This window comes from Saccopteryx leptura, chromosome 10 (genome assembly GCF_036850995.1).
Source record: "Saccopteryx leptura isolate mSacLep1 chromosome 10, mSacLep1_pri_phased_curated, whole genome shotgun sequence".
In the NCBI taxonomy this organism is placed as follows: Eukaryota; Metazoa; Chordata; class Mammalia; order Chiroptera; family Emballonuridae; genus Saccopteryx; species Saccopteryx leptura.
In genome coordinates this window covers 59563729-59581976 of record NC_089512.1, presented here as the reverse complement: position 1 = coordinate 59581976, position 18248 = coordinate 59563729, and the positions used below count along the sequence as shown (strand labels likewise).

The 18248-nt window shown below is 39.9% G+C and overlaps 1 protein-coding gene across 2 annotated transcripts in view; it reads right to left on the bottom strand.

Moving 5' to 3' along the window:
- Positions 1 to 18248, bottom strand: part of CACNA2D3 (calcium voltage-gated channel auxiliary subunit alpha2delta 3) — a 1028076-nt gene that overhangs the window by 37908 nt on the left and 971920 nt on the right. Inside the window, exon 37 of one of the 2 annotated variants that reach the window (XM_066350329.1) lies at positions 10062 to 10118. The exons of the other annotated variant lie outside the window; for it this stretch is intronic. Coding sequence (XP_066206426.1) covers positions 10073 to 10118 — 46 coding nt within the window. The 3' untranslated portion in view covers positions 10062 to 10072. Of the gene's footprint in view, positions 1 to 10061; positions 10119 to 18248 lie in introns of those variants that run through there. 2 annotated transcript variants of the gene reach the window in all.

Below are 18248 nucleotides of genomic sequence, written 5' to 3'. Positions count from 1 at the left end.
TGGATCACAGACTCAAATGTAAAGGTGAAAATTAAAAATTTTTAAAGGAGGTATAGAAAATTTTTTTTTAGAAAATTTTTATGACCTTGGATTAAGCAAAGATTGCTTTGATATGATACAAAAGCATGATCCATTTAAAAAAATCAATTAATGGGATTTCAACAAAATTAACTGATTTCAGCTCTGTGAAAGAAACTATTAAGAGAATTTTAAAAACCACAAGCTTGAAGAGAGTATTTTCAAATCACATATTTCTATAAAAGGCATGTATCTAGAGTATGCAAAAAACTATCAACATTCAAAACACTCAAAAAAATTTTAATGGGCAAAACAGCAAAAAACTAAAAAAATTAAATAGCCTGAGAGGCACTCAATACCACTCAACATCAGTGACACACAGAACTTGGGAAGTTCTGTAGCACAGATAACCTCCCAGTGAAAGGCAATGTGTGCAATTCATTTGATTCTGCTTCAAACAAATCAAAAGTGAAAAAATGCTTTGACACACCTGGGGAATTTTGTATATAGATAGGGTATAAGCTAATATGCAGTCATTACTGCAAATTTTTAGGTTAATTTTGTGATAATGGTATTGTAATTTAATTTTTTTTTCAAGTCATTAAATGTAAGAGATGGACTTAGCCTGACCAGGAGGTGGCACGGTGGATAGAGCATCAGACTAGGATGCCAAGGACCCAGGTTCGAGACCCCATGGTTGCCAGCTTGAGTGCGGGCTCATCTGGTTTGAGCAAAAGCTCACCAGCTTGGACCCAAGGTCACTGGCTAGAGCGAGGGGTTACTTGGTCTGCTGAAGGCCTGTGGTCAAGGCACATATAAGAAAGCAATCAATGAACAACTAAGGTGTTGCAATGTGCAATGAAAAACTAATGATTGATGCTTCTCATCTCTCTGTTCCTGTCTGTCTGTCCCTGTCTATCTCTCTCTCTGACTCTCTCTCTCTGTCTCTGTAAAAATAATAATTATTATTATTTATTTAAAAAAAGAGATGGACTTAAAAATATTTACAGATGAAAAAATATGCTATCAGGGATTTGCTTTAAATTATTCTAACAAAATACTACTACTACTAATGTGTAATTATCATAAGAAGAATGTACATGGTGTCACTATGAGACAAGATTGATGAAATGTTGATCATACATTCTATTGTTTTAAATTGAGTGTTTATCACATTACCATAAAAGATTAAAAATGAATCTTTTACAATGACTACTAAAAGATCAAAAAGAAATATGTCAAATTTTTTCTGAATTTTGACCCTTTTTCCATCTTTTCCCCTTAGTCAGTTTCCAAACAATCACTTGTGATAGATAAAAGAATACCACAGTAAAACAGGCTAGGGCGCATTCTGAAGATGAGCATTATTGCAGAGAGTCTGACCATAGGACTCACTGTTCTTTGGATTCTAGGGATGAAGAAATGAGAGTTTATGTCTCTTTTAGGTTTCTCTATGGTTCTATTTTTAAGAAATGTACTTTGGGAAGGTGCTAAGAAGAATCTTATGTGTAGACAAGATGTTCATCTTTTCTGTTTGTTTCTTTTTAACCGAACAGGTGACCGTAGCACCTCTAATTCTCACACCCAGTCAGACAGCTGGTGACTTCCTTCTCTTTGGCAAAAGGCTCTAGTTGAATCTGTCCAACTAAACCTCTTAGCTAAAAAAAATGCACCTATAGATTACTATTTACATATTTAGTACATATATCTCCAGCTTCCTGGCTACTTCATTTATCTTAGCATTTATATCTCAAGAGTCATGATTGACTTCTATCTCATCCAATCTGTATTTGAAATTATTAGCTTAAAGGACTGATTCTAAAGGTGGGTTTTCCGAAACTATTCTGCCATATATTGATAAGTGTTTGGTGAATTTCTAGTTAAAAAGAGCTCAACAAGCTTGCTTGCTGTAGGACTTCCCAGAAACTTTAACAGGCTAAAATGAATTCAAACTTTCTAAGAGGAATGAGGAATAATAGCCTTTCATACTTGTGAATTTTGTATTAACCTATACATAGACCACATTTAATAATTTTGAATATTCTCATAACCATACACAACACAATTTATGCCTGTAGATATATATTCATATACCCACAAAGGGCATTTGATTGAATTTTTGTAAATAAATATTCACATGTACAGTCCTGGCCGGTTGGCTCAGTGGTAGAGCGTCAGCCTGGCATGCAGGAGTCCCGGTTTCGATTCCCGGCCAGGGCACACAGGAGAAGCGCCCATCTGCTTCTCCACCCCTCCCCCTCTCCTTCCTCTTTGTCTCTCTCTTCCCCTCCCGCAGCCAAGGCTCCATTGGAGCAAAGTTGGCCCAGGCGCTGAGGATGGCTCCATGGCCTCTGCCTCAGGTGCTAGAATGGCTCTGGTCGCAACAGTGCAACGCCCCAGATGGGCAGAGCATCACCCCCTGGTGGGCATGCCGGGTGGATCCCGGTCAGGTGCATGCGGGAGTCTGTCTGACTGCCTCCCCGTTTCCAACTTCAGAAAAATACAAAAATACAAAAAAAAAAAAATCACATGTGCATATACAGCATCTTAACTCACACCTGTGAATATATCTTCATGTAGCACTGTACAAGCATGGCCTCAAGGGACCCAAGCTATGTCTCTAACATGAAAATTGTAGAAAGAAAAATGGCAACTGATATGTGTGACTCAATAACTTAAGGGAGACATAATAAAAGGTTTAAAAGAAAATGGACTCACTCAAGGATATTAGTATGCATTTTACTCTGGTTGTTGGATACTGACCAAAATTTCCAACCGAATTGCTTGGGCTTTGGTTGCTTGTATATATTTTTCATGTCTCTTTTCACAAAACTGCCCAACTTTTAGAAGTAAATACCTTATTACAGATGTTAATGAGAGGGAAGGGGAGTCTTTGAAATTAGGCACAATAAATTGCTACAGGGATGCAATAACTTCTCAGGAAGGTCTTACAAAGAGGTTACAAGCTCAAGGGGAAGAGCCCAATTTGTCTGATTTTTAATCCCTGGTGTTCACTATAGTGTCTGTCACCACATATATGTGCATGGAACAAATTATTTCTTAAATAAATGCTTTCAATAAAATATATTTACTTTAAAAACAGTAGGGTTGTACCTTAGAGTGTTTTGTTTTTGTAAAAAAAAAATCTAATGCTAGAAATAAAAAGACTGCTTCACAGGAGAAAAGTGACATTGCAGAAGACAATGTATAGAAAGAAATGAAACATACGCTGAAAGGAGAGGGGAAATGTCTGCCGTGATACGCTAAGCAGTTAATTTGTCTCATCCTTCAAGAATCACTGTATGGTAATCTGGAGAAATCCCCTCCTGTTTACTCTCTTGGCTTTCTAAATTGAAGGTGGTGACTGACTTCCTGCATCCTGGCTGTGTTTCACAGAGGGGCACACCCTCCTGCAGGTAGGTATTGCCTCTGTTCTCCAAGATCCTAGGACACAAGTTCTGAAACTCTTCCTCCCCAAAGTGCAAATGATAGGTTCTGTTCAGGCTTCCCTGAAGCCCTCATTCACAGCTCATTTTATGGTTATTCATCCCTTTTCACTGTCACTCATTCCCTACAAACTCAGCTTTAACTCCATGTGGCCATCTTCCTCTGAGCCCGATGCATTAGAGCAACACCTTCAACACAGAACGATGGAACATCATTACAAACAACTTCTGAACCTTTGGGGACAGTGAGGGGCAAATGAAACTTCTGGCATTACTTTACATTTGGTTTCTTTTTACTTATTTATTTTTTTGTTTTTCTTGGTTATTTCTGGCTTCTTCTTAGTTTATGCCAATAAGAAAAAAAGTGAGAGAATCAAGCTTTTGGCAATGAAGTCCAGGAAAGTACTGTCACATCCTATTGTATTATATCCTTGGAGATCCTGCAGATGTCTCCCAGACTGGTTGTTCATCAGAAACACCTGGGGAACTTGGCCAACATACAGATTCCCAGACCCAACCCCTGGAGACTGGGAACCAGTAGGTCCAGGGTGAGGCCTAGGAAGATACACTTCTACAAGGACCCCTAGATGATTCTGGTGAGCCTCATTCTGTGTTTGAGAACTACTGATAAATATGCTAAAAGAGAAAAAATGTGGAAAACAACATCACTTAAAAAAGTGAAAAATAAAATTCCTCTGCTCATGGTGGCCATCCTAAAAATAAATCACAAGGGGTATTCTAATAATATAAAATAGGAGAAAAGTCACAGTATGGCCAGTTGTCTTATTACGTGGTTAATAGTTTAGGCCAAATGGCCTAATGGAACTGCCTGAAGATACAGGTGCCCCCAGAAGAACAGCCATCATTTTGACCTTGTCCAGTTTTACTTTTTCCAACAACCTGAGACCACTGTTCAAAAAACACCTGATGAGACTGATGTTGTATTTACAACAGCCAAGTTAAGTGGAGATTTCAAGCTAATGTTCATTCAAGACCTTTTTCTTGATTCATTTCTATCACTGGAGCTATTAGATTTTAATCTCAATCCTAGCCCATGAATCACCAAATGCTTATCTGATTTTACCTATTCACATAGCACATAGAGACAAAGCTCAAAAGCATTTCTAGAATTATCCTGAACACTCTGGCTATTCAACTCTTTTTTTTTTTTTCTAGCCTGCACACTTTCCAAACACAGAAAATAAGGTTGTGTATCATTTGTTTTAACTCCTTCCCTAAAAACCAATTCAATTTTCAGAGCTGACAGGCATGCATTTGAAGCCAGAGTTCTTTATAATGGAGGAGAAATGACATAAGAATAGATGAATAGGCCAGTCAGGAAATGGTTGGAATCAATAGCATTAGCATAATTCATTTGAGAGATTTACTGCAGACTGAAACAAGCGCCTTGGAACACGGGGCCTACTCGGAGCACTGTGTGGAGTTTTACATACACTGAGCGCTTTATCCCGTTTTAATCAAGGTCCATTAATTCCGACAATTTTTCACATTGCTTTAATTTTCCTGATTAGTTGTACTTATAGCCATGCTCACACATTCAAAAAGTGTTTCTGAAGTTCATTTTTTCTGTGACCCCTCAACAAGCCTATGTAATATTATTTTAATGTTACTTATTATTAAGTTGAAATAATTAACTTGGCACCCTGCTGGAAGTCAATACCTTTTGTTAAAACCGGACTTAAAAACAATAATGTAAAGAGGTTTATAAATAATTACTAACAAAAGCATTAAACATATAAACCTGTCTATCACAGCTGTATTTTCTATTTTTCTTACATCTTAGGCTAAATTACAAACAGGCGTCTCCTATCACCTTACCATGAGAAATAAAAGTTTATACCACTTATGACTCTACTCTTAGTCGGCACTTTTTCCCCCAGAGAAGGCTTTTTGAAAAATAACTTTTACCCATTACCTGTTGTACCTATAAGATATATCTTATCGCCTGACCTGTGGTGGCGCAGTGGATAAAGTGTCGACCTGGAATGCTGAGGTCACAGGTTCAAAACCCTGGGCTTGCCTGGTCAAGGCACATATGGGAGTTGATGCTTCCTGCTCCTCCCCCTCTTCTCTCTCTCTCTCTCTCTCTCTCTCTCTCCTCTCTAAAAATTAATAAAAGAAAAAAAATTAAATAATAATAACAAAAAAAGATATATCTTATCTCCACAAATACGTAACAGGGAAAAGAATCAAAAGAATAATTAATATTTATATCTATAATGTGTATCCCACAGCAAGATTTATCTTAATAAGAATGGTTCCCATTCTTTTACTTATACAAGTGTCACTACATGAATACATAGTTTCAGGAGTAAAGACATTCATCTGTGATGGCATTTACTTATATAGCAAATATAACAAACCGCTTAATTAGGGTTAAAGAAATGTCAATCTGCATACTGTGTGGTTATTTTTAAAAATTATGTTACAGAAACATTTAAGGGTAATAAAATATGCTTATGCCATTTCAAGTTAAAAAAGACATGTTATGAAAAAAGTTATAATACTGTGCCAATTTTGGGGGGAAAACCCAGAAAACACGAATGGATGCAAATACACTGAATTTTATCGGTAGTTTTCCTTCGAGATGTAAATGGTAGAGACTGTAGATAATTCTCTACCATTATCCTATGTATTACTATTGTAATGAAAAAATAGGTATAATGGTAGATTTTTTAATGCAATAAATAGGATAGCTTACTTATTATATAAGGTCAATATAAAAGCCTAATGACTCACAACATACCTTGAGACTCACAACAACCTTGAGAAAAATGGAGGTAAGCATATAAGTACAGAGTACACAGAAAGAGAAATAGAAAACATATAAAATTTATTTGACCTCAGTTATGAAAAGAAAAGTTAGGATAACAACGATATTCTATTTTTCATCTACCTTATTGTCAAGGGGCAAAACATTCTAATAACACACTGTATTGGTAAGAGCATAACTAATACATGTGCTCATACATTCGCAGAAGGGCAAATTGGCTTAATATCTCTAGAGGGCATATTTTCGGGATCTATCACTGTATTAAAAAATTTTTGCTATTGATTTGATGGGGGTACGGGAGGAGGAAGGGAGAAAGAGGAAGAGACAAGGGGGAGGGATGGGGAAGAAGATGGGGGTGGATAGAGAGAGAGAAAAGCATCAACTCACTTTTCACATTGTTGTTCCACTTAGTTGTGTGCTCGTTGGTTGCTTCTGGTATGTGCACTGACTGGGGGTCAAACCCGCAACCTCTGACATGCCGGGTGGATGCTTGATCTACTGAGCAACCCTGCCAGGGCCCAGGATTTATCAATATTACCAATATGCATATCTTTTCACCCATCAATTCTTCTAGCAATTTATCATTTGGGTAAATTACATTTTACACAAGGATATTCCTTGCTATTTTATTTCAAGTAGCCAACATTTTGGAATAATTAAATTCCCATTTGTGTTAAATGAAAACATCCTCCAAAATGGAGTCTCAGGTAACCATTTAAGAAAAATAAAAGACAAAAACCTACTTCTCACAAAAATTAGGGGATCAGGGAATGTGCAGATACTCCCGTACTTTAAGCCTTTTGTAACAGTGCATTTTCACCAAAGAAATAAAAGTTGATTTTGCATCTCATTTGCATAATCAACTTTCTTTAACTTGTTGATTGCTTTTCTGATGTTCTTGTTTAATTTAAAAAAATCAAATGCTTCTTCTTTTATCACTTCATATTCATTTTGAAATATCCCCTAATTTTTGTAAGCAGTATATATAACCTATATAATGATGCAAAAATAGTTTCATATATATCAAGTGGGAAAAAAAGATTAAGTACAGTGTATATAGTATGTTACCATTCTTGTAAAAAAAAAAAAAAAAAGAACAGTGAGGCATTCAATATACCTGTGTGCTTACATTTGCATAATACAGGGTAAAGCCTTCGTAGGTTTACAGTTGTTTGAATAGAAAATAATACAACAATTAAGAAATAATAATACAAGAATAAACTGTTTTACCTCTTTACAACTGTAAACCTAATTCTGTCCCACTCTGTATTTATTTATGTATTTAGCTAGATAGCTAATAGTTATTTAAAAACTACCGGTTATGGAGAAGAAGCAGTGATGCCGAGAAAGATTCCCAAGTGACCAGCTATCTGTTAGGTTTGAGTCTGGATCAGCTGCTTCTTCCCTATGAGACCTCAGGCCAGCCTCTCCGTTCTCTGGACCAACCATTTTTTTTTTCCTAAGGAAAATCACAAAGTACTCTTCTGGCTTTTGGGAATCTGAGCTTCGTCTTGTTTTCAAAACAGATACTTGTTTTCAACTATCACACTAAATAGCAGGTGTCTCAGCGACTAGAATTACAGGCACACCTCTCCCCTGATGCTCACATTTTACAGGTCATTATTCTCTTGGGAAACTTTGCTTCAATCAACAATTTTCTGACCTCTATTTTATATACAAGGCCCATGTTATGTGCTAGGAGTACAGGAATTAAACAGGCCATGTCCCCATCTACAAAGAATTCAATAGAAGATCTCTCAGCTCTTCAGTTTCAACTAATGCCAGACCCCGGAAGTAGCCGTTTTTTATGTGCACATTGTGATGTGCACATCAACCCAACCTCACAAGGGCACTGTTAGCATCTTCATTTCCCAGACAAGCAGTTGGCAACTAGGAGGACTGAGTTGCTTGCCAACAAAGATGGCCCAGTGAGGAAGTGATGGCATTGAGAATGCAAACCCAGGTGTACATGACATTGAATTCAGAACTACTTTTAACCGCTGTTCCAGCCTGTCACCTGATTTGATGGGGGAAGAAGACATATGAACAGATGCTTAAACTAATGAGGTAAGTGCTGCGAGAGAATCTTCAAGCGGGTATGATGAACATTTGTATGAAACTGGCATTCAGGGAGTGTATGGCTCTTGTCAAATTGGAAGTTTCCAGATTTCTTCCCCTACATCAAGTCAAGAGTGGGACTGTCAATTTCCAAAGCAAACCCTGACGGTGAGGTGAACATAGTCTGTGTGTGCTTACATAGGTGACTTGGTGTCATGACAGAGAAGCACTGAACTGGATGCCACAGGAAATCTGTCAGGCTCAAAATCAAGCAGACCTTGACCCAGTTCAGGTCTAGCACTTAGCAGCTCTGTAACCCTGATCGAGATATTTAACTCTTTCAAGCTTCAGGTTCCTACTTGGTGAAATGCAGATGAAATGAATAAATGGAAAAAAAAAATAAATGTGGAAATGGACATGAAGCTCTTGGTAAAAAGTAGGCATTCAATAAACAGTTATCACAGATGCATTCTCACATAAGCTTGGGTTTACCAAAATAATCCAGGATTGCAGGGGCAATCTACTTCAATAGAAATGGAGTCATTCACAAAATATATAATTTGTTTTCTACAAGTCAGTGTCATAGTTTTTGTCTGAGAAGCCTCTGACAGAATGATCTAGCCTGAGAACTTCTCCCACATCCTTCCGACTTTGATCATCCACACCTCTAATTATTGTGGATCACGGGTGACTCTGATCCTCATTTTGTACCCTCTCCACACATTTCTTTTTTCTTCCAAATGCATAAAGAACCTTGGCCATTAGCCAGTAGCTGATGTGTTTGTGAAGGTTCTTGGGCTATGCCTTCCTAGGCATGAAAACCATCTTAAGATTGAATGCCTGCCTCTAACCTACGTTGCTTAGGGGTTCTTCTTGTCAAAATCATGAGTTATCCTAAAAAGGTGGGAGGGAGGTCACCTGAAAAAGAGAAATTCCAAGTCCCAAAGAAAAGCTGGTCATTAAAAAAACAAATTTCCTTCTCAAGTGTACAAAATGTCCCATGAAAAAGTGGTTTGTGTCTAGAAATTTTATGTCCATATTCAATATGCTGCATTTCAAGCAGCATTTCAACTTTGATCCTTTGAGCTCCTTTAATACATCAGATGGGTTTTTAATACCCATAGGAATATAGAAACTCTTTCCAAGCCAAACAAATGGAGGGCAAGCTGGAGAGTTAATAAACACACAGCTATAGGGTTTTGGCAACTTGCTAAGCCACTTCAGGTGCAGCGCTGGGCAGCCCAGGGGAGGAACACAGACTGCTCTTTGAGGTAGGGACGGTGGGCGTCACAGCACAAACAGCCACTGGGATGGAGACAATAGACCGCAGAAATGCAGCTTGCAAACGTCAATAGTGTGGGTACCGCTCTGCACCCCTCCATTCCACATGCAAATAAACATTCTAAAAATACTCCTTGGCTCTGCTGGTCTCCTACCCTCCAGCATGGAAGAGGAAAGCCTCCCCAGGTTGTGAGCCCAGCCAAACATACATGTGCTCCCACCCTGCTTTCCCACACATTAAGAAATGTACAAATGGGAAATTGTTTGGGAGACTAATTCATGTCAGGTAGAGACCTGCCTACTCATTATAGACATGCGCCCCCTCTCATTTTGCATCATGGACTTGTGAGGGAAAACAGTAATTTACAACATTTCCTGTACTAAAACCACTCCAAACACTGCTTATCAAAGGGCAAGTAAAGATAGCAACACTTACACAACAACGGCCATTCTATCTGGAACCTCAAAGTGGTAATCATCGTTGAGTCTGGAAATAAGGGCACTTTTTTGCCTCTGAGCATCTGAGAATGAGAATCAGTGAAGTCAGGCCTCCAATAAAGTGCTTCATTGAATTGAGATTGAGAAAAATTGGTAGAAAAATCAAAAGGTTTTAATCCCAATTACTCTGACTAGTTTTGGATGACATTTTCATCCTCTGGCACTATTTCAACAATTCAAAATAAAACTCTCAAGACAAGCATTGACCTCCTCTTACCCCTATTTAAAGTATAAAGCCATGATGTTTTTTAGCAGCCACAAACATACAGCCTTAACTAGGCGGTTTACTGTAAGAGCGTTGCATTATTCAAACCCGGTCCCAGACAAAAGAATGGAGCCTGGATGAGTGGCGTGTCCTCAACGTTACAGGACACAACGTTGAAAAGCTTTTAGGTTTGACAGAGTCGTATTTTCAATTTTTTTTTTTGTCGTGGAAAGAAAATACTTTCAGGATCCAGTCGTTATTCCTACCACCTTCTGAGATGCAGAGCAGGAAGCATGAACAGACAGGGAGAAGGAGGCTGTTTCTTCTGCCACCAAAGGGTGTGACAGTATCTTTCAGAGTGACAGGGACTATTTTGATCTGGGTGACCCGCAGCTTTGCCCAGCACCGGCCAACATGGCAATGTGTAAGTGAATAAGCAACACTGACGGAAAACCCGGAGGAAAATACACACACAGCCCTCAACCTCCAAAAGGGAGAATTTGGAGCTTGCTGTTAATCTCACCATAGAGTGGAAAGTTGAGTAGTTTAAAAGTGAGCTAAACCCTTTTGAAAGAGCCAATGATTATTTCATGGGAAACTGAATCACATTTATTTACATGTTTTAAACAAGATTGAGTACAGTAGTTTGGCAAGAATCTATAGAGCAGGAGACACAAAAATATTTCGACAAATTAGTGTATGCTTGCAAATTAAGTGGTTAAAAACTGTTACATTTTAACGCCTACAAATTATATTATTCATGACACGAATGTATTCCCATGGGCAAAGCCTGTATCTAATTTGGGTAATGAAGTATCTGATCACTGTTCAATGTGTAGTCCCTAATTTGGAATTGCAAATTTTTTAAGAACCAGGAGCTCCAGTAGATCCACGGGGTGGTAAAAATCCAAGATCTACTTTATCTAGGACAGTTTCCTTGGCACAAACACCTCACCAACTACTTTTCCTGAATGAAACTATTGGTTTTACCTTCCAGGCTAAGACATCTTGGAGAGAAGGCTGACTGGAGTTCTGTGGTTTTCCAACGCCCTTGTCAACACAGATTAGTTTGTGAATTGTGCTCTATAAAAATGTCTCCCATTTATGAAGCATTTACTCCTTTCTGGTTCTTAGCACAGAACCAGAGAGTGTATGAGGATTATACTTTTATAAACCACATATTTAGAGAGCCTATGACACAGGTTTTATGTTCCTTGCAGAGATGAGCAAACTGAAACCCAGAAGGTAGAAATAATGGGTTAACATCGTTGCACTGTTAAGTGTGGTAGTCCAGACCGTAGTCCGGCCCAGAGCCCAGCCCCAGAGCCCATCTACGCCAGCTTTCCTCACAGAAGACGCCATGTCCCCACTCTTCAGTGGGTCCATTTTACAGGTCATTTCCAGAAGGTCTACTTGGTAAGAACACCTGCCGGGCATTTGCTGAGAACAGTCTGAAGACTTGTGGTAAATAGCCCACCCAGCATGAGACCTCAACAGGAAACTGGAATAGTGTGTAGGAAAATGGAGTCCCTGAACTATGGTTCTCTGAACTGTAGCCCACGAAACATGTCAACACAGCTTCAAGACCAATTACTTCCTTTCAGCTTAGTGGATAAATGAAAGGCGTGCGGGGAGAAGTGATGAGAGAAGAGAAGTGTAGCCACAGCTTTTGGGGTTCCAGAAAGATGAGCAAACCTTGTGTGCGGATCCCAAAGTGAAACTGATGGCAACATATTTATATGAAAAGTGATGAGTGATACTACCAAAAAAAAGAGACACACTCAAAGAAAAAGCTGATTTGACAGAAATTAATATCTTGTCAGCAATTGAAATGTGACAAGATTTGCTCTGGCATTGCAAATGTTACACATGGTTCTTTTTGTTTGTTTTTGTTTTTGTTTTCTGATTGCATTTTTTTAACTGGCTCTAAGTATTGAACTTAACAATTGGTTCTCATTCCAAGGAAACCTTTGTGGGTCCTTTTCTCAGTAAAGGTTGAAGGAGTATTAAGAAGAAAAGCAATGTATTGGAAAATAGTAAAATATTACATTCTTTTTAGATATCCAGTTTTGTTAAACTTGTTGACAGTCACGAATGCCCCAAAAATTTGGGCTGAGTTGTTTTCAATTGCTGTTTAAATAACAGATTAATTTAATAATCAGTGGGATATTGAATGACGAAAATTATTGGTTAAAGCAGCCAAACCACCAACCCTAATGACATTCTTATGTAAATTCTTATTTTCTTTTAGGCTCCTGCATTCTTAATAAACCCTATATTTTTGAAATTCCTTTTTTAAACATTGCATACTGTCCCTCTGCTATAATACATCTGCCTATGATATAATATAGACAGATAAATGTCCGTGTTTGGAGTTGCTAACTTGAAGGTTTCTATTTAGAGCCACTGAGTCACCTCTTGATGTATTTTCCACATAAAACCATCAAGGAATTCTGGGAGCAGGGCACAGGAATGGAGTAATGGAGTCAGGAGTAGCCAGTCCTCAAAGATCACTGGAGATCATGAAGACTCTCACTGTATGGCTAGGACCACATGTTTTCCTGAATTCTAGCAAAATGGTTTGGTACAGAGGCCACCGAACACCTTGTAGAGGATGGGCAGACCGCTAACGGCAGTGTAGAGCGCGCAGCCTGCTCCCGTGGGAAGCGCTGCGCTCTGGGCTTGCTGCTGTCTCGTCTGCCATTGCTTGTGGAAGGAAGTAACCACTGCCTTGAGAACAGTTTGTAATGGACAGAGCTTTGTGTGTTCCATTGCGGGAGGCGAGATGTTTTTCTTTGAAAAAGATCTTAGTGCGTAATTTCTGAAATACTATAATTTTTACCAAACTCCGTTTCCAACTCACTTCTAGCCAACTGCTGTAGAATTGTGTTATTTTTGAATGTCACTGCCCCTGACCTGAAGTTACCTACAAAGTTGGTCAAAAATCACTAATTGTCTTAGAGAAGTAGTCCTACAAAACCTCATTCCTTCCAGGCAATGGTGGACAAATTTCCATGTGAATTGGAGGTAAAGGACACGTGCAAATTTGGCTTCCTGGTTGGCTCCAAACACGATGACTATTCCATTAAAAACATCCAGCCATCAGGAAGGGAAAGATGACAAAAGTCTGTACTTCTCTCCTTAACATACTGTATCCTAGGAACGCAAAAATCACACAAAATGCAAAATGTTACCTTTATATATTTTTTGATAAATATGTAGATATATTTTCTAATAAATTCAATAAAATGGAGCAAAGAAAGACAGAATGGGTTATGCAAAAGATAAGAAGAAAGGGCTTCGTCCTCCTGAAGCCTCCACAGAGACTGTCTTTTACGAGCCTATTTCTACATGAGATGCTCATTACACCATAATATTCTAACAAAGTCTGACACATCTTTCTGGATTAGGAAAATATTGTCATGAATTGATTTCTCATTCAACTCCAGTCCATCAATTTCTAACCCCCAAAAGAGAACCTGTCCATTATACCACACTAGTGTTCATCTGAATTCAGCATTTGAAATCTCTTAAAGGAAGAGTTCACTTTGACAGGATCAAAAAGGCAACACGATCTGGCCCTTACTTGTTTCTTATCTTCTTTGTTATCTCTTCTCACCTTCAACTCTGCATCCCAGCTTCCCTGAATTTCTAACAATGTGTAGAACAAATCACAAAGCTTTTCCCTCTGCCTGGGTACTTGTACCTGCTAGCTCCTTTGGACACTGGTGGTCTTACAGTAAGTGGCCTGAAAGGCCTCTACTCTCAGGAAGCTTTTGATGACCCACCCCAGACTCCCCTCCATGTTCCTGTGTACCACTCTCTGAGTTGGGCACTCAAAGTGGAGTGTTCAGACCTCCTAGTTACTTGTCTTTAAACTCCAGGAGGACAGGACAAGGGAAGCATGTGTACCTCATTCATCACTGTCTAGCCATAGTGTAGCCCAGAGTCTAGAACATAAGAGACAATCAAGAGATGTTCAATGAAGGCTTCCAATCAAGATGGTAGAGTATGGAAATGCAGTACTCACTTCCTCTCTGGCCCACATTAAAATTACAACTAACCCACTGAATAAACATCATTGAGAACTAACTGCCTAAAGTCAAGCTGAATAGAAGTCCTATTCTATTCTATTAAATATAACTAAGAATATACAGAAGAAGCCACATTGAGTTTGGTAGGAGGAACAGAGATGTGCAACAGGGTGGTCCCAAAGCCACATGTGGCAATTAAAAATTAGGGGGGATATTTTGGCTCTAAAGATCCCCCACATCAGGGTTCCTAGCCTAGGGTTCCTGTGATGGCAAGACAAGTCCCCATAACTTCCAGCTGTGAAAACCAGCAAAGATGATTGTGGTTGAATGAGATGAAGGGCTGTTGGAGTCTCAAGCATTCCTTTTAAAGGCCCAGAGACGAACTTACTTGGACTCACTTGCTCTGAGCTACAGAGCTGGGGCAGCAGTTCACAAGGCATGACAGACATACAGGAGGAACTGAATTGTCTGGTATCAACAGGGCTGGAGGATCCCCTTTCACCCAAAGAGAATTGCTGGGAGGTATCATTGTTCCTTTATTGAGTTCTGCCTCTACCCAGCCTACACAGGTGGGCACCATATCTTAGTCTCCATCAACCTGATGAACACCATTCATTCGCCCTGCCTTGGTGATTCCCTGAGGTCCTGCCCCACCCAACTTGCAGGCCCACCCAAGATGTTCCAAGTGGCTTTGCCATATAAATGGCCTGTCTAAGCTCAGGCTGCAGACTTTCCTAAAATCTTTCAAAGGTTCACAAACCCCCAAACAAATAGCATCTGGCTTTGGGGTGTCCCATACCTCTTGCTAAGCATTCCCAAACATAGCACTGGTGGTAGGTAGCCTCACTTTGCAGCTCAGCCTCTCCCAGGCACCTCCAAGTGCAGCACAAGGGGCAACCATTTGCAGGTCACTCTGAAGCTCATACCAAGTGGTCCCAAGTGGGGCACAGATGGCAGCTGACCTAGCTTACGCCAGAGCTTCGCCCAAGAGGCTTCAGAACCACCATACCCAACGGCCAGCTACAGACCACACCAGAGTGCCACCCAACCACCTCCACAAGCTACACACTCAAAGGGCAGGCTAGGCTGGCACAAGAGGTCCACTAACGTAAATCCTGCTCCACAGAGTCAGCCTCTTCATGACAGTTTCCCCACTGTAACCACAGCTGTTCCCCACAACCATCAGCCTGAAGGTCAGTTCCTCTTACTGACGTATCAAGGGCAATCAAGGTTCAACTACAACATGAGGGTACATCCAACCCACACAAGAGACACGGTTGGAGTACCCAGCTCAGGTGACAAGGAAAACTGTGCTACTGAGCCCTATAAGCTACCAACTACATAAGGCCACTCTACCAAGACCAGGAGATATAGCAGCTCTATCTCATACATGGAAACAAACACAGGGAGGCAGCCAAAGTGAGACAAAGAGATGTGTCCCAAATGAAAGAATAGAACAAAACTCCGGAAAAAGAACTAAACAAAATGTAGACAAGCAGTCTACTAGATGCAGAGTTCAAAACACTGGCTATAGATGCTTAATGATCTCAGTGAGAATATCAACAGAGACAGGAAAAATAAAGATAGAAAACAAAACAAAAAACAGTTAAAAATGTAGACTATAATAACTAAAATTTAAAAATATATTAGAAAGAATCAACATAGTTTAAATGAAGCAGAGGATCAAATCAGTGATTTGGAAGACAAGGTAGCAGCAAATACCCAACCAGAGAAGCAAAAAGAAAAAAGGATACAAAAAATGAGGCTAGTTTAAGAGGCCTCTGGCACAACATCAAGTGTACCAACTGTTAGATTCAGGGAGTACTGACATGCTGGGGCTGCCAAGAGTGTACAAGGTCCCTGTGACACTGAGAACAAAGAGTTCAGCAACATCCTGCATTGAGTCAGAGTCCCTTATCAGAAGTTTATGTTTGAAATTCTCCACTGAGTAATACCCCCCCCTCCCCGTAACTGCGCATGACCTCCCTAGCCAATGACTAACAGCCACATCAGCTTCTGTATGATGCTTGCTCATCCTAGACAGCCACCCTATAAAAAGGAGCCATTTTAGAAGCTCGGAGCTGCAGTCCCTGTGCAGGTTTGGGGGGCTGCAGTGTTCCCCTGTGTGGGTTACCTGCATCCCCTGCGCAGGTTTGGGGGACTGCAGTGCTCCCTTGCATGGGTTGCCTGCAGTCCCTGTGCAGGTCTGCAATAAAACCTATAAAATTTACTTTGTGTCTGCTGTGGCCTCTCTCGCTGGGATGTAACACCAACATTCACATTATAGAGGCATCAGAAGGGCAAGAAAGAGAGCAAGAAATTGAAAACCTTTTCAAAGAAATAATCATGGAAAATTTTCCTAACTGTTCGAAGGAAACAGACATACAAGCCCAGGAAGTACAGAGCGTCCCAAACAAGATGAACCCGAAGAGGCCAACAACAAGACACATCACAGGTAAAAGGTTCAAAACAAAGAGAAGCTTGAAATCAGCATGAGAAAATCAGTTACCTACAAGGGAGCTCCCACGACTGTCAGCTGATTTCACAACAGAAAGTTTGCAGGCCAAAAGCATTTGGCAGGAAGCATTCAAAGTGATAAAAAGCAAGGACCTACTCTGTACCCAGTGACACTATTGTTTAGAATTGAAGGACAGGTAAAGAGGTTCCAGACAAGGAAAACCTAAAGGACTTCATCACCACCAAACTAGTAGTATTGTGAGAATTGTTAAACTGTCTTCTTTAAGTAGAAGAAGAAAAAACATAAGACATATAAATAGTAAAATGGCAATAACTATATATCTATCAAAAATTACTTTAAATGTAAATGGATTAAATGCTTCAAACAAAAGACATAGGGTGGTTGAATGGATAAGAAACAAAACCCTTACACATGCTGTCTACAAGAGACTCGCTTCAGATTTAAAGACACACATAGATTGAAAGGGATTAGAAAATGGAAGTTAAAAAAAAAAGCTGAGATAGCAATACTTATATTAGACAAAATAGACTTTAAAACAAGGGCTATAACGAGAAAAGAAGACCCAGTAATCCCACATCTGGGTACTTATCCAAAGAAACTCACAACACTAATTCAAAAAGATATATGCAGCATTATTTACAGTAGCCAAGATATGGATCCAGTCTAGGTGTCTGTCAATAGATGAACGAACAAAGAAGAAGTTGTGCATATATACAACAAAATATGACTCAGCCATAAAAAATGATCTTGCCATTTGCAACAACATGGATGGATCTAGAGGGTATTATACTAAATGAAATTAGTCAGACAAAGACAAATGCCAGGTGATTTCACTTATATGTGGAATCTAATAAATAAATAAATGAATAAATAAAATTAAAAAATAAATAAACAAAGAGAAGCAAATTCACAGCTACAGAGAACATTTTGATGGTTGCCAGATGAGAACAGGTTGGGGGATGGGTGAAAAAGGGGAAGGAATTGGCCCTGGCTGGTTGGCTCAGTGGTAGAGCATCGGCCTGGCATGCAGGAGTCCTGGGTTTGATTCCCGGCCAGGGCACACAGGAGAAGCGCCCATCTGCTTCTCCACCCCTCCCCCTCTCCTTCCTCTCTGTCTCTCTCTTCCCCTCCCGCAGCCGAGGCTCCATTGGAGCAAAGTTGGCCCAGGCGCTGAGGATGGCTCTGTGGCCTCTGCCTCAGATGCTAGAATGGCCCTGGTTGCAACAGAACAACGCCCCAGATGGGCAAAGCATCGCCCCCTGGTGGACATGCCAGGTGGATCCTGGTTGGGCACATGCGGGAGTCTGTCTGACCGCCTCCCCATTTCCAACTTCAGAAAAATACAAAAATACAAAAAAAAAGGGGGGAGGGGAAGGAATTGAGAAGCACAAGTTGCCACTTACAAAATAGTCCTAGCTGCCTGACCTGTGGTGGC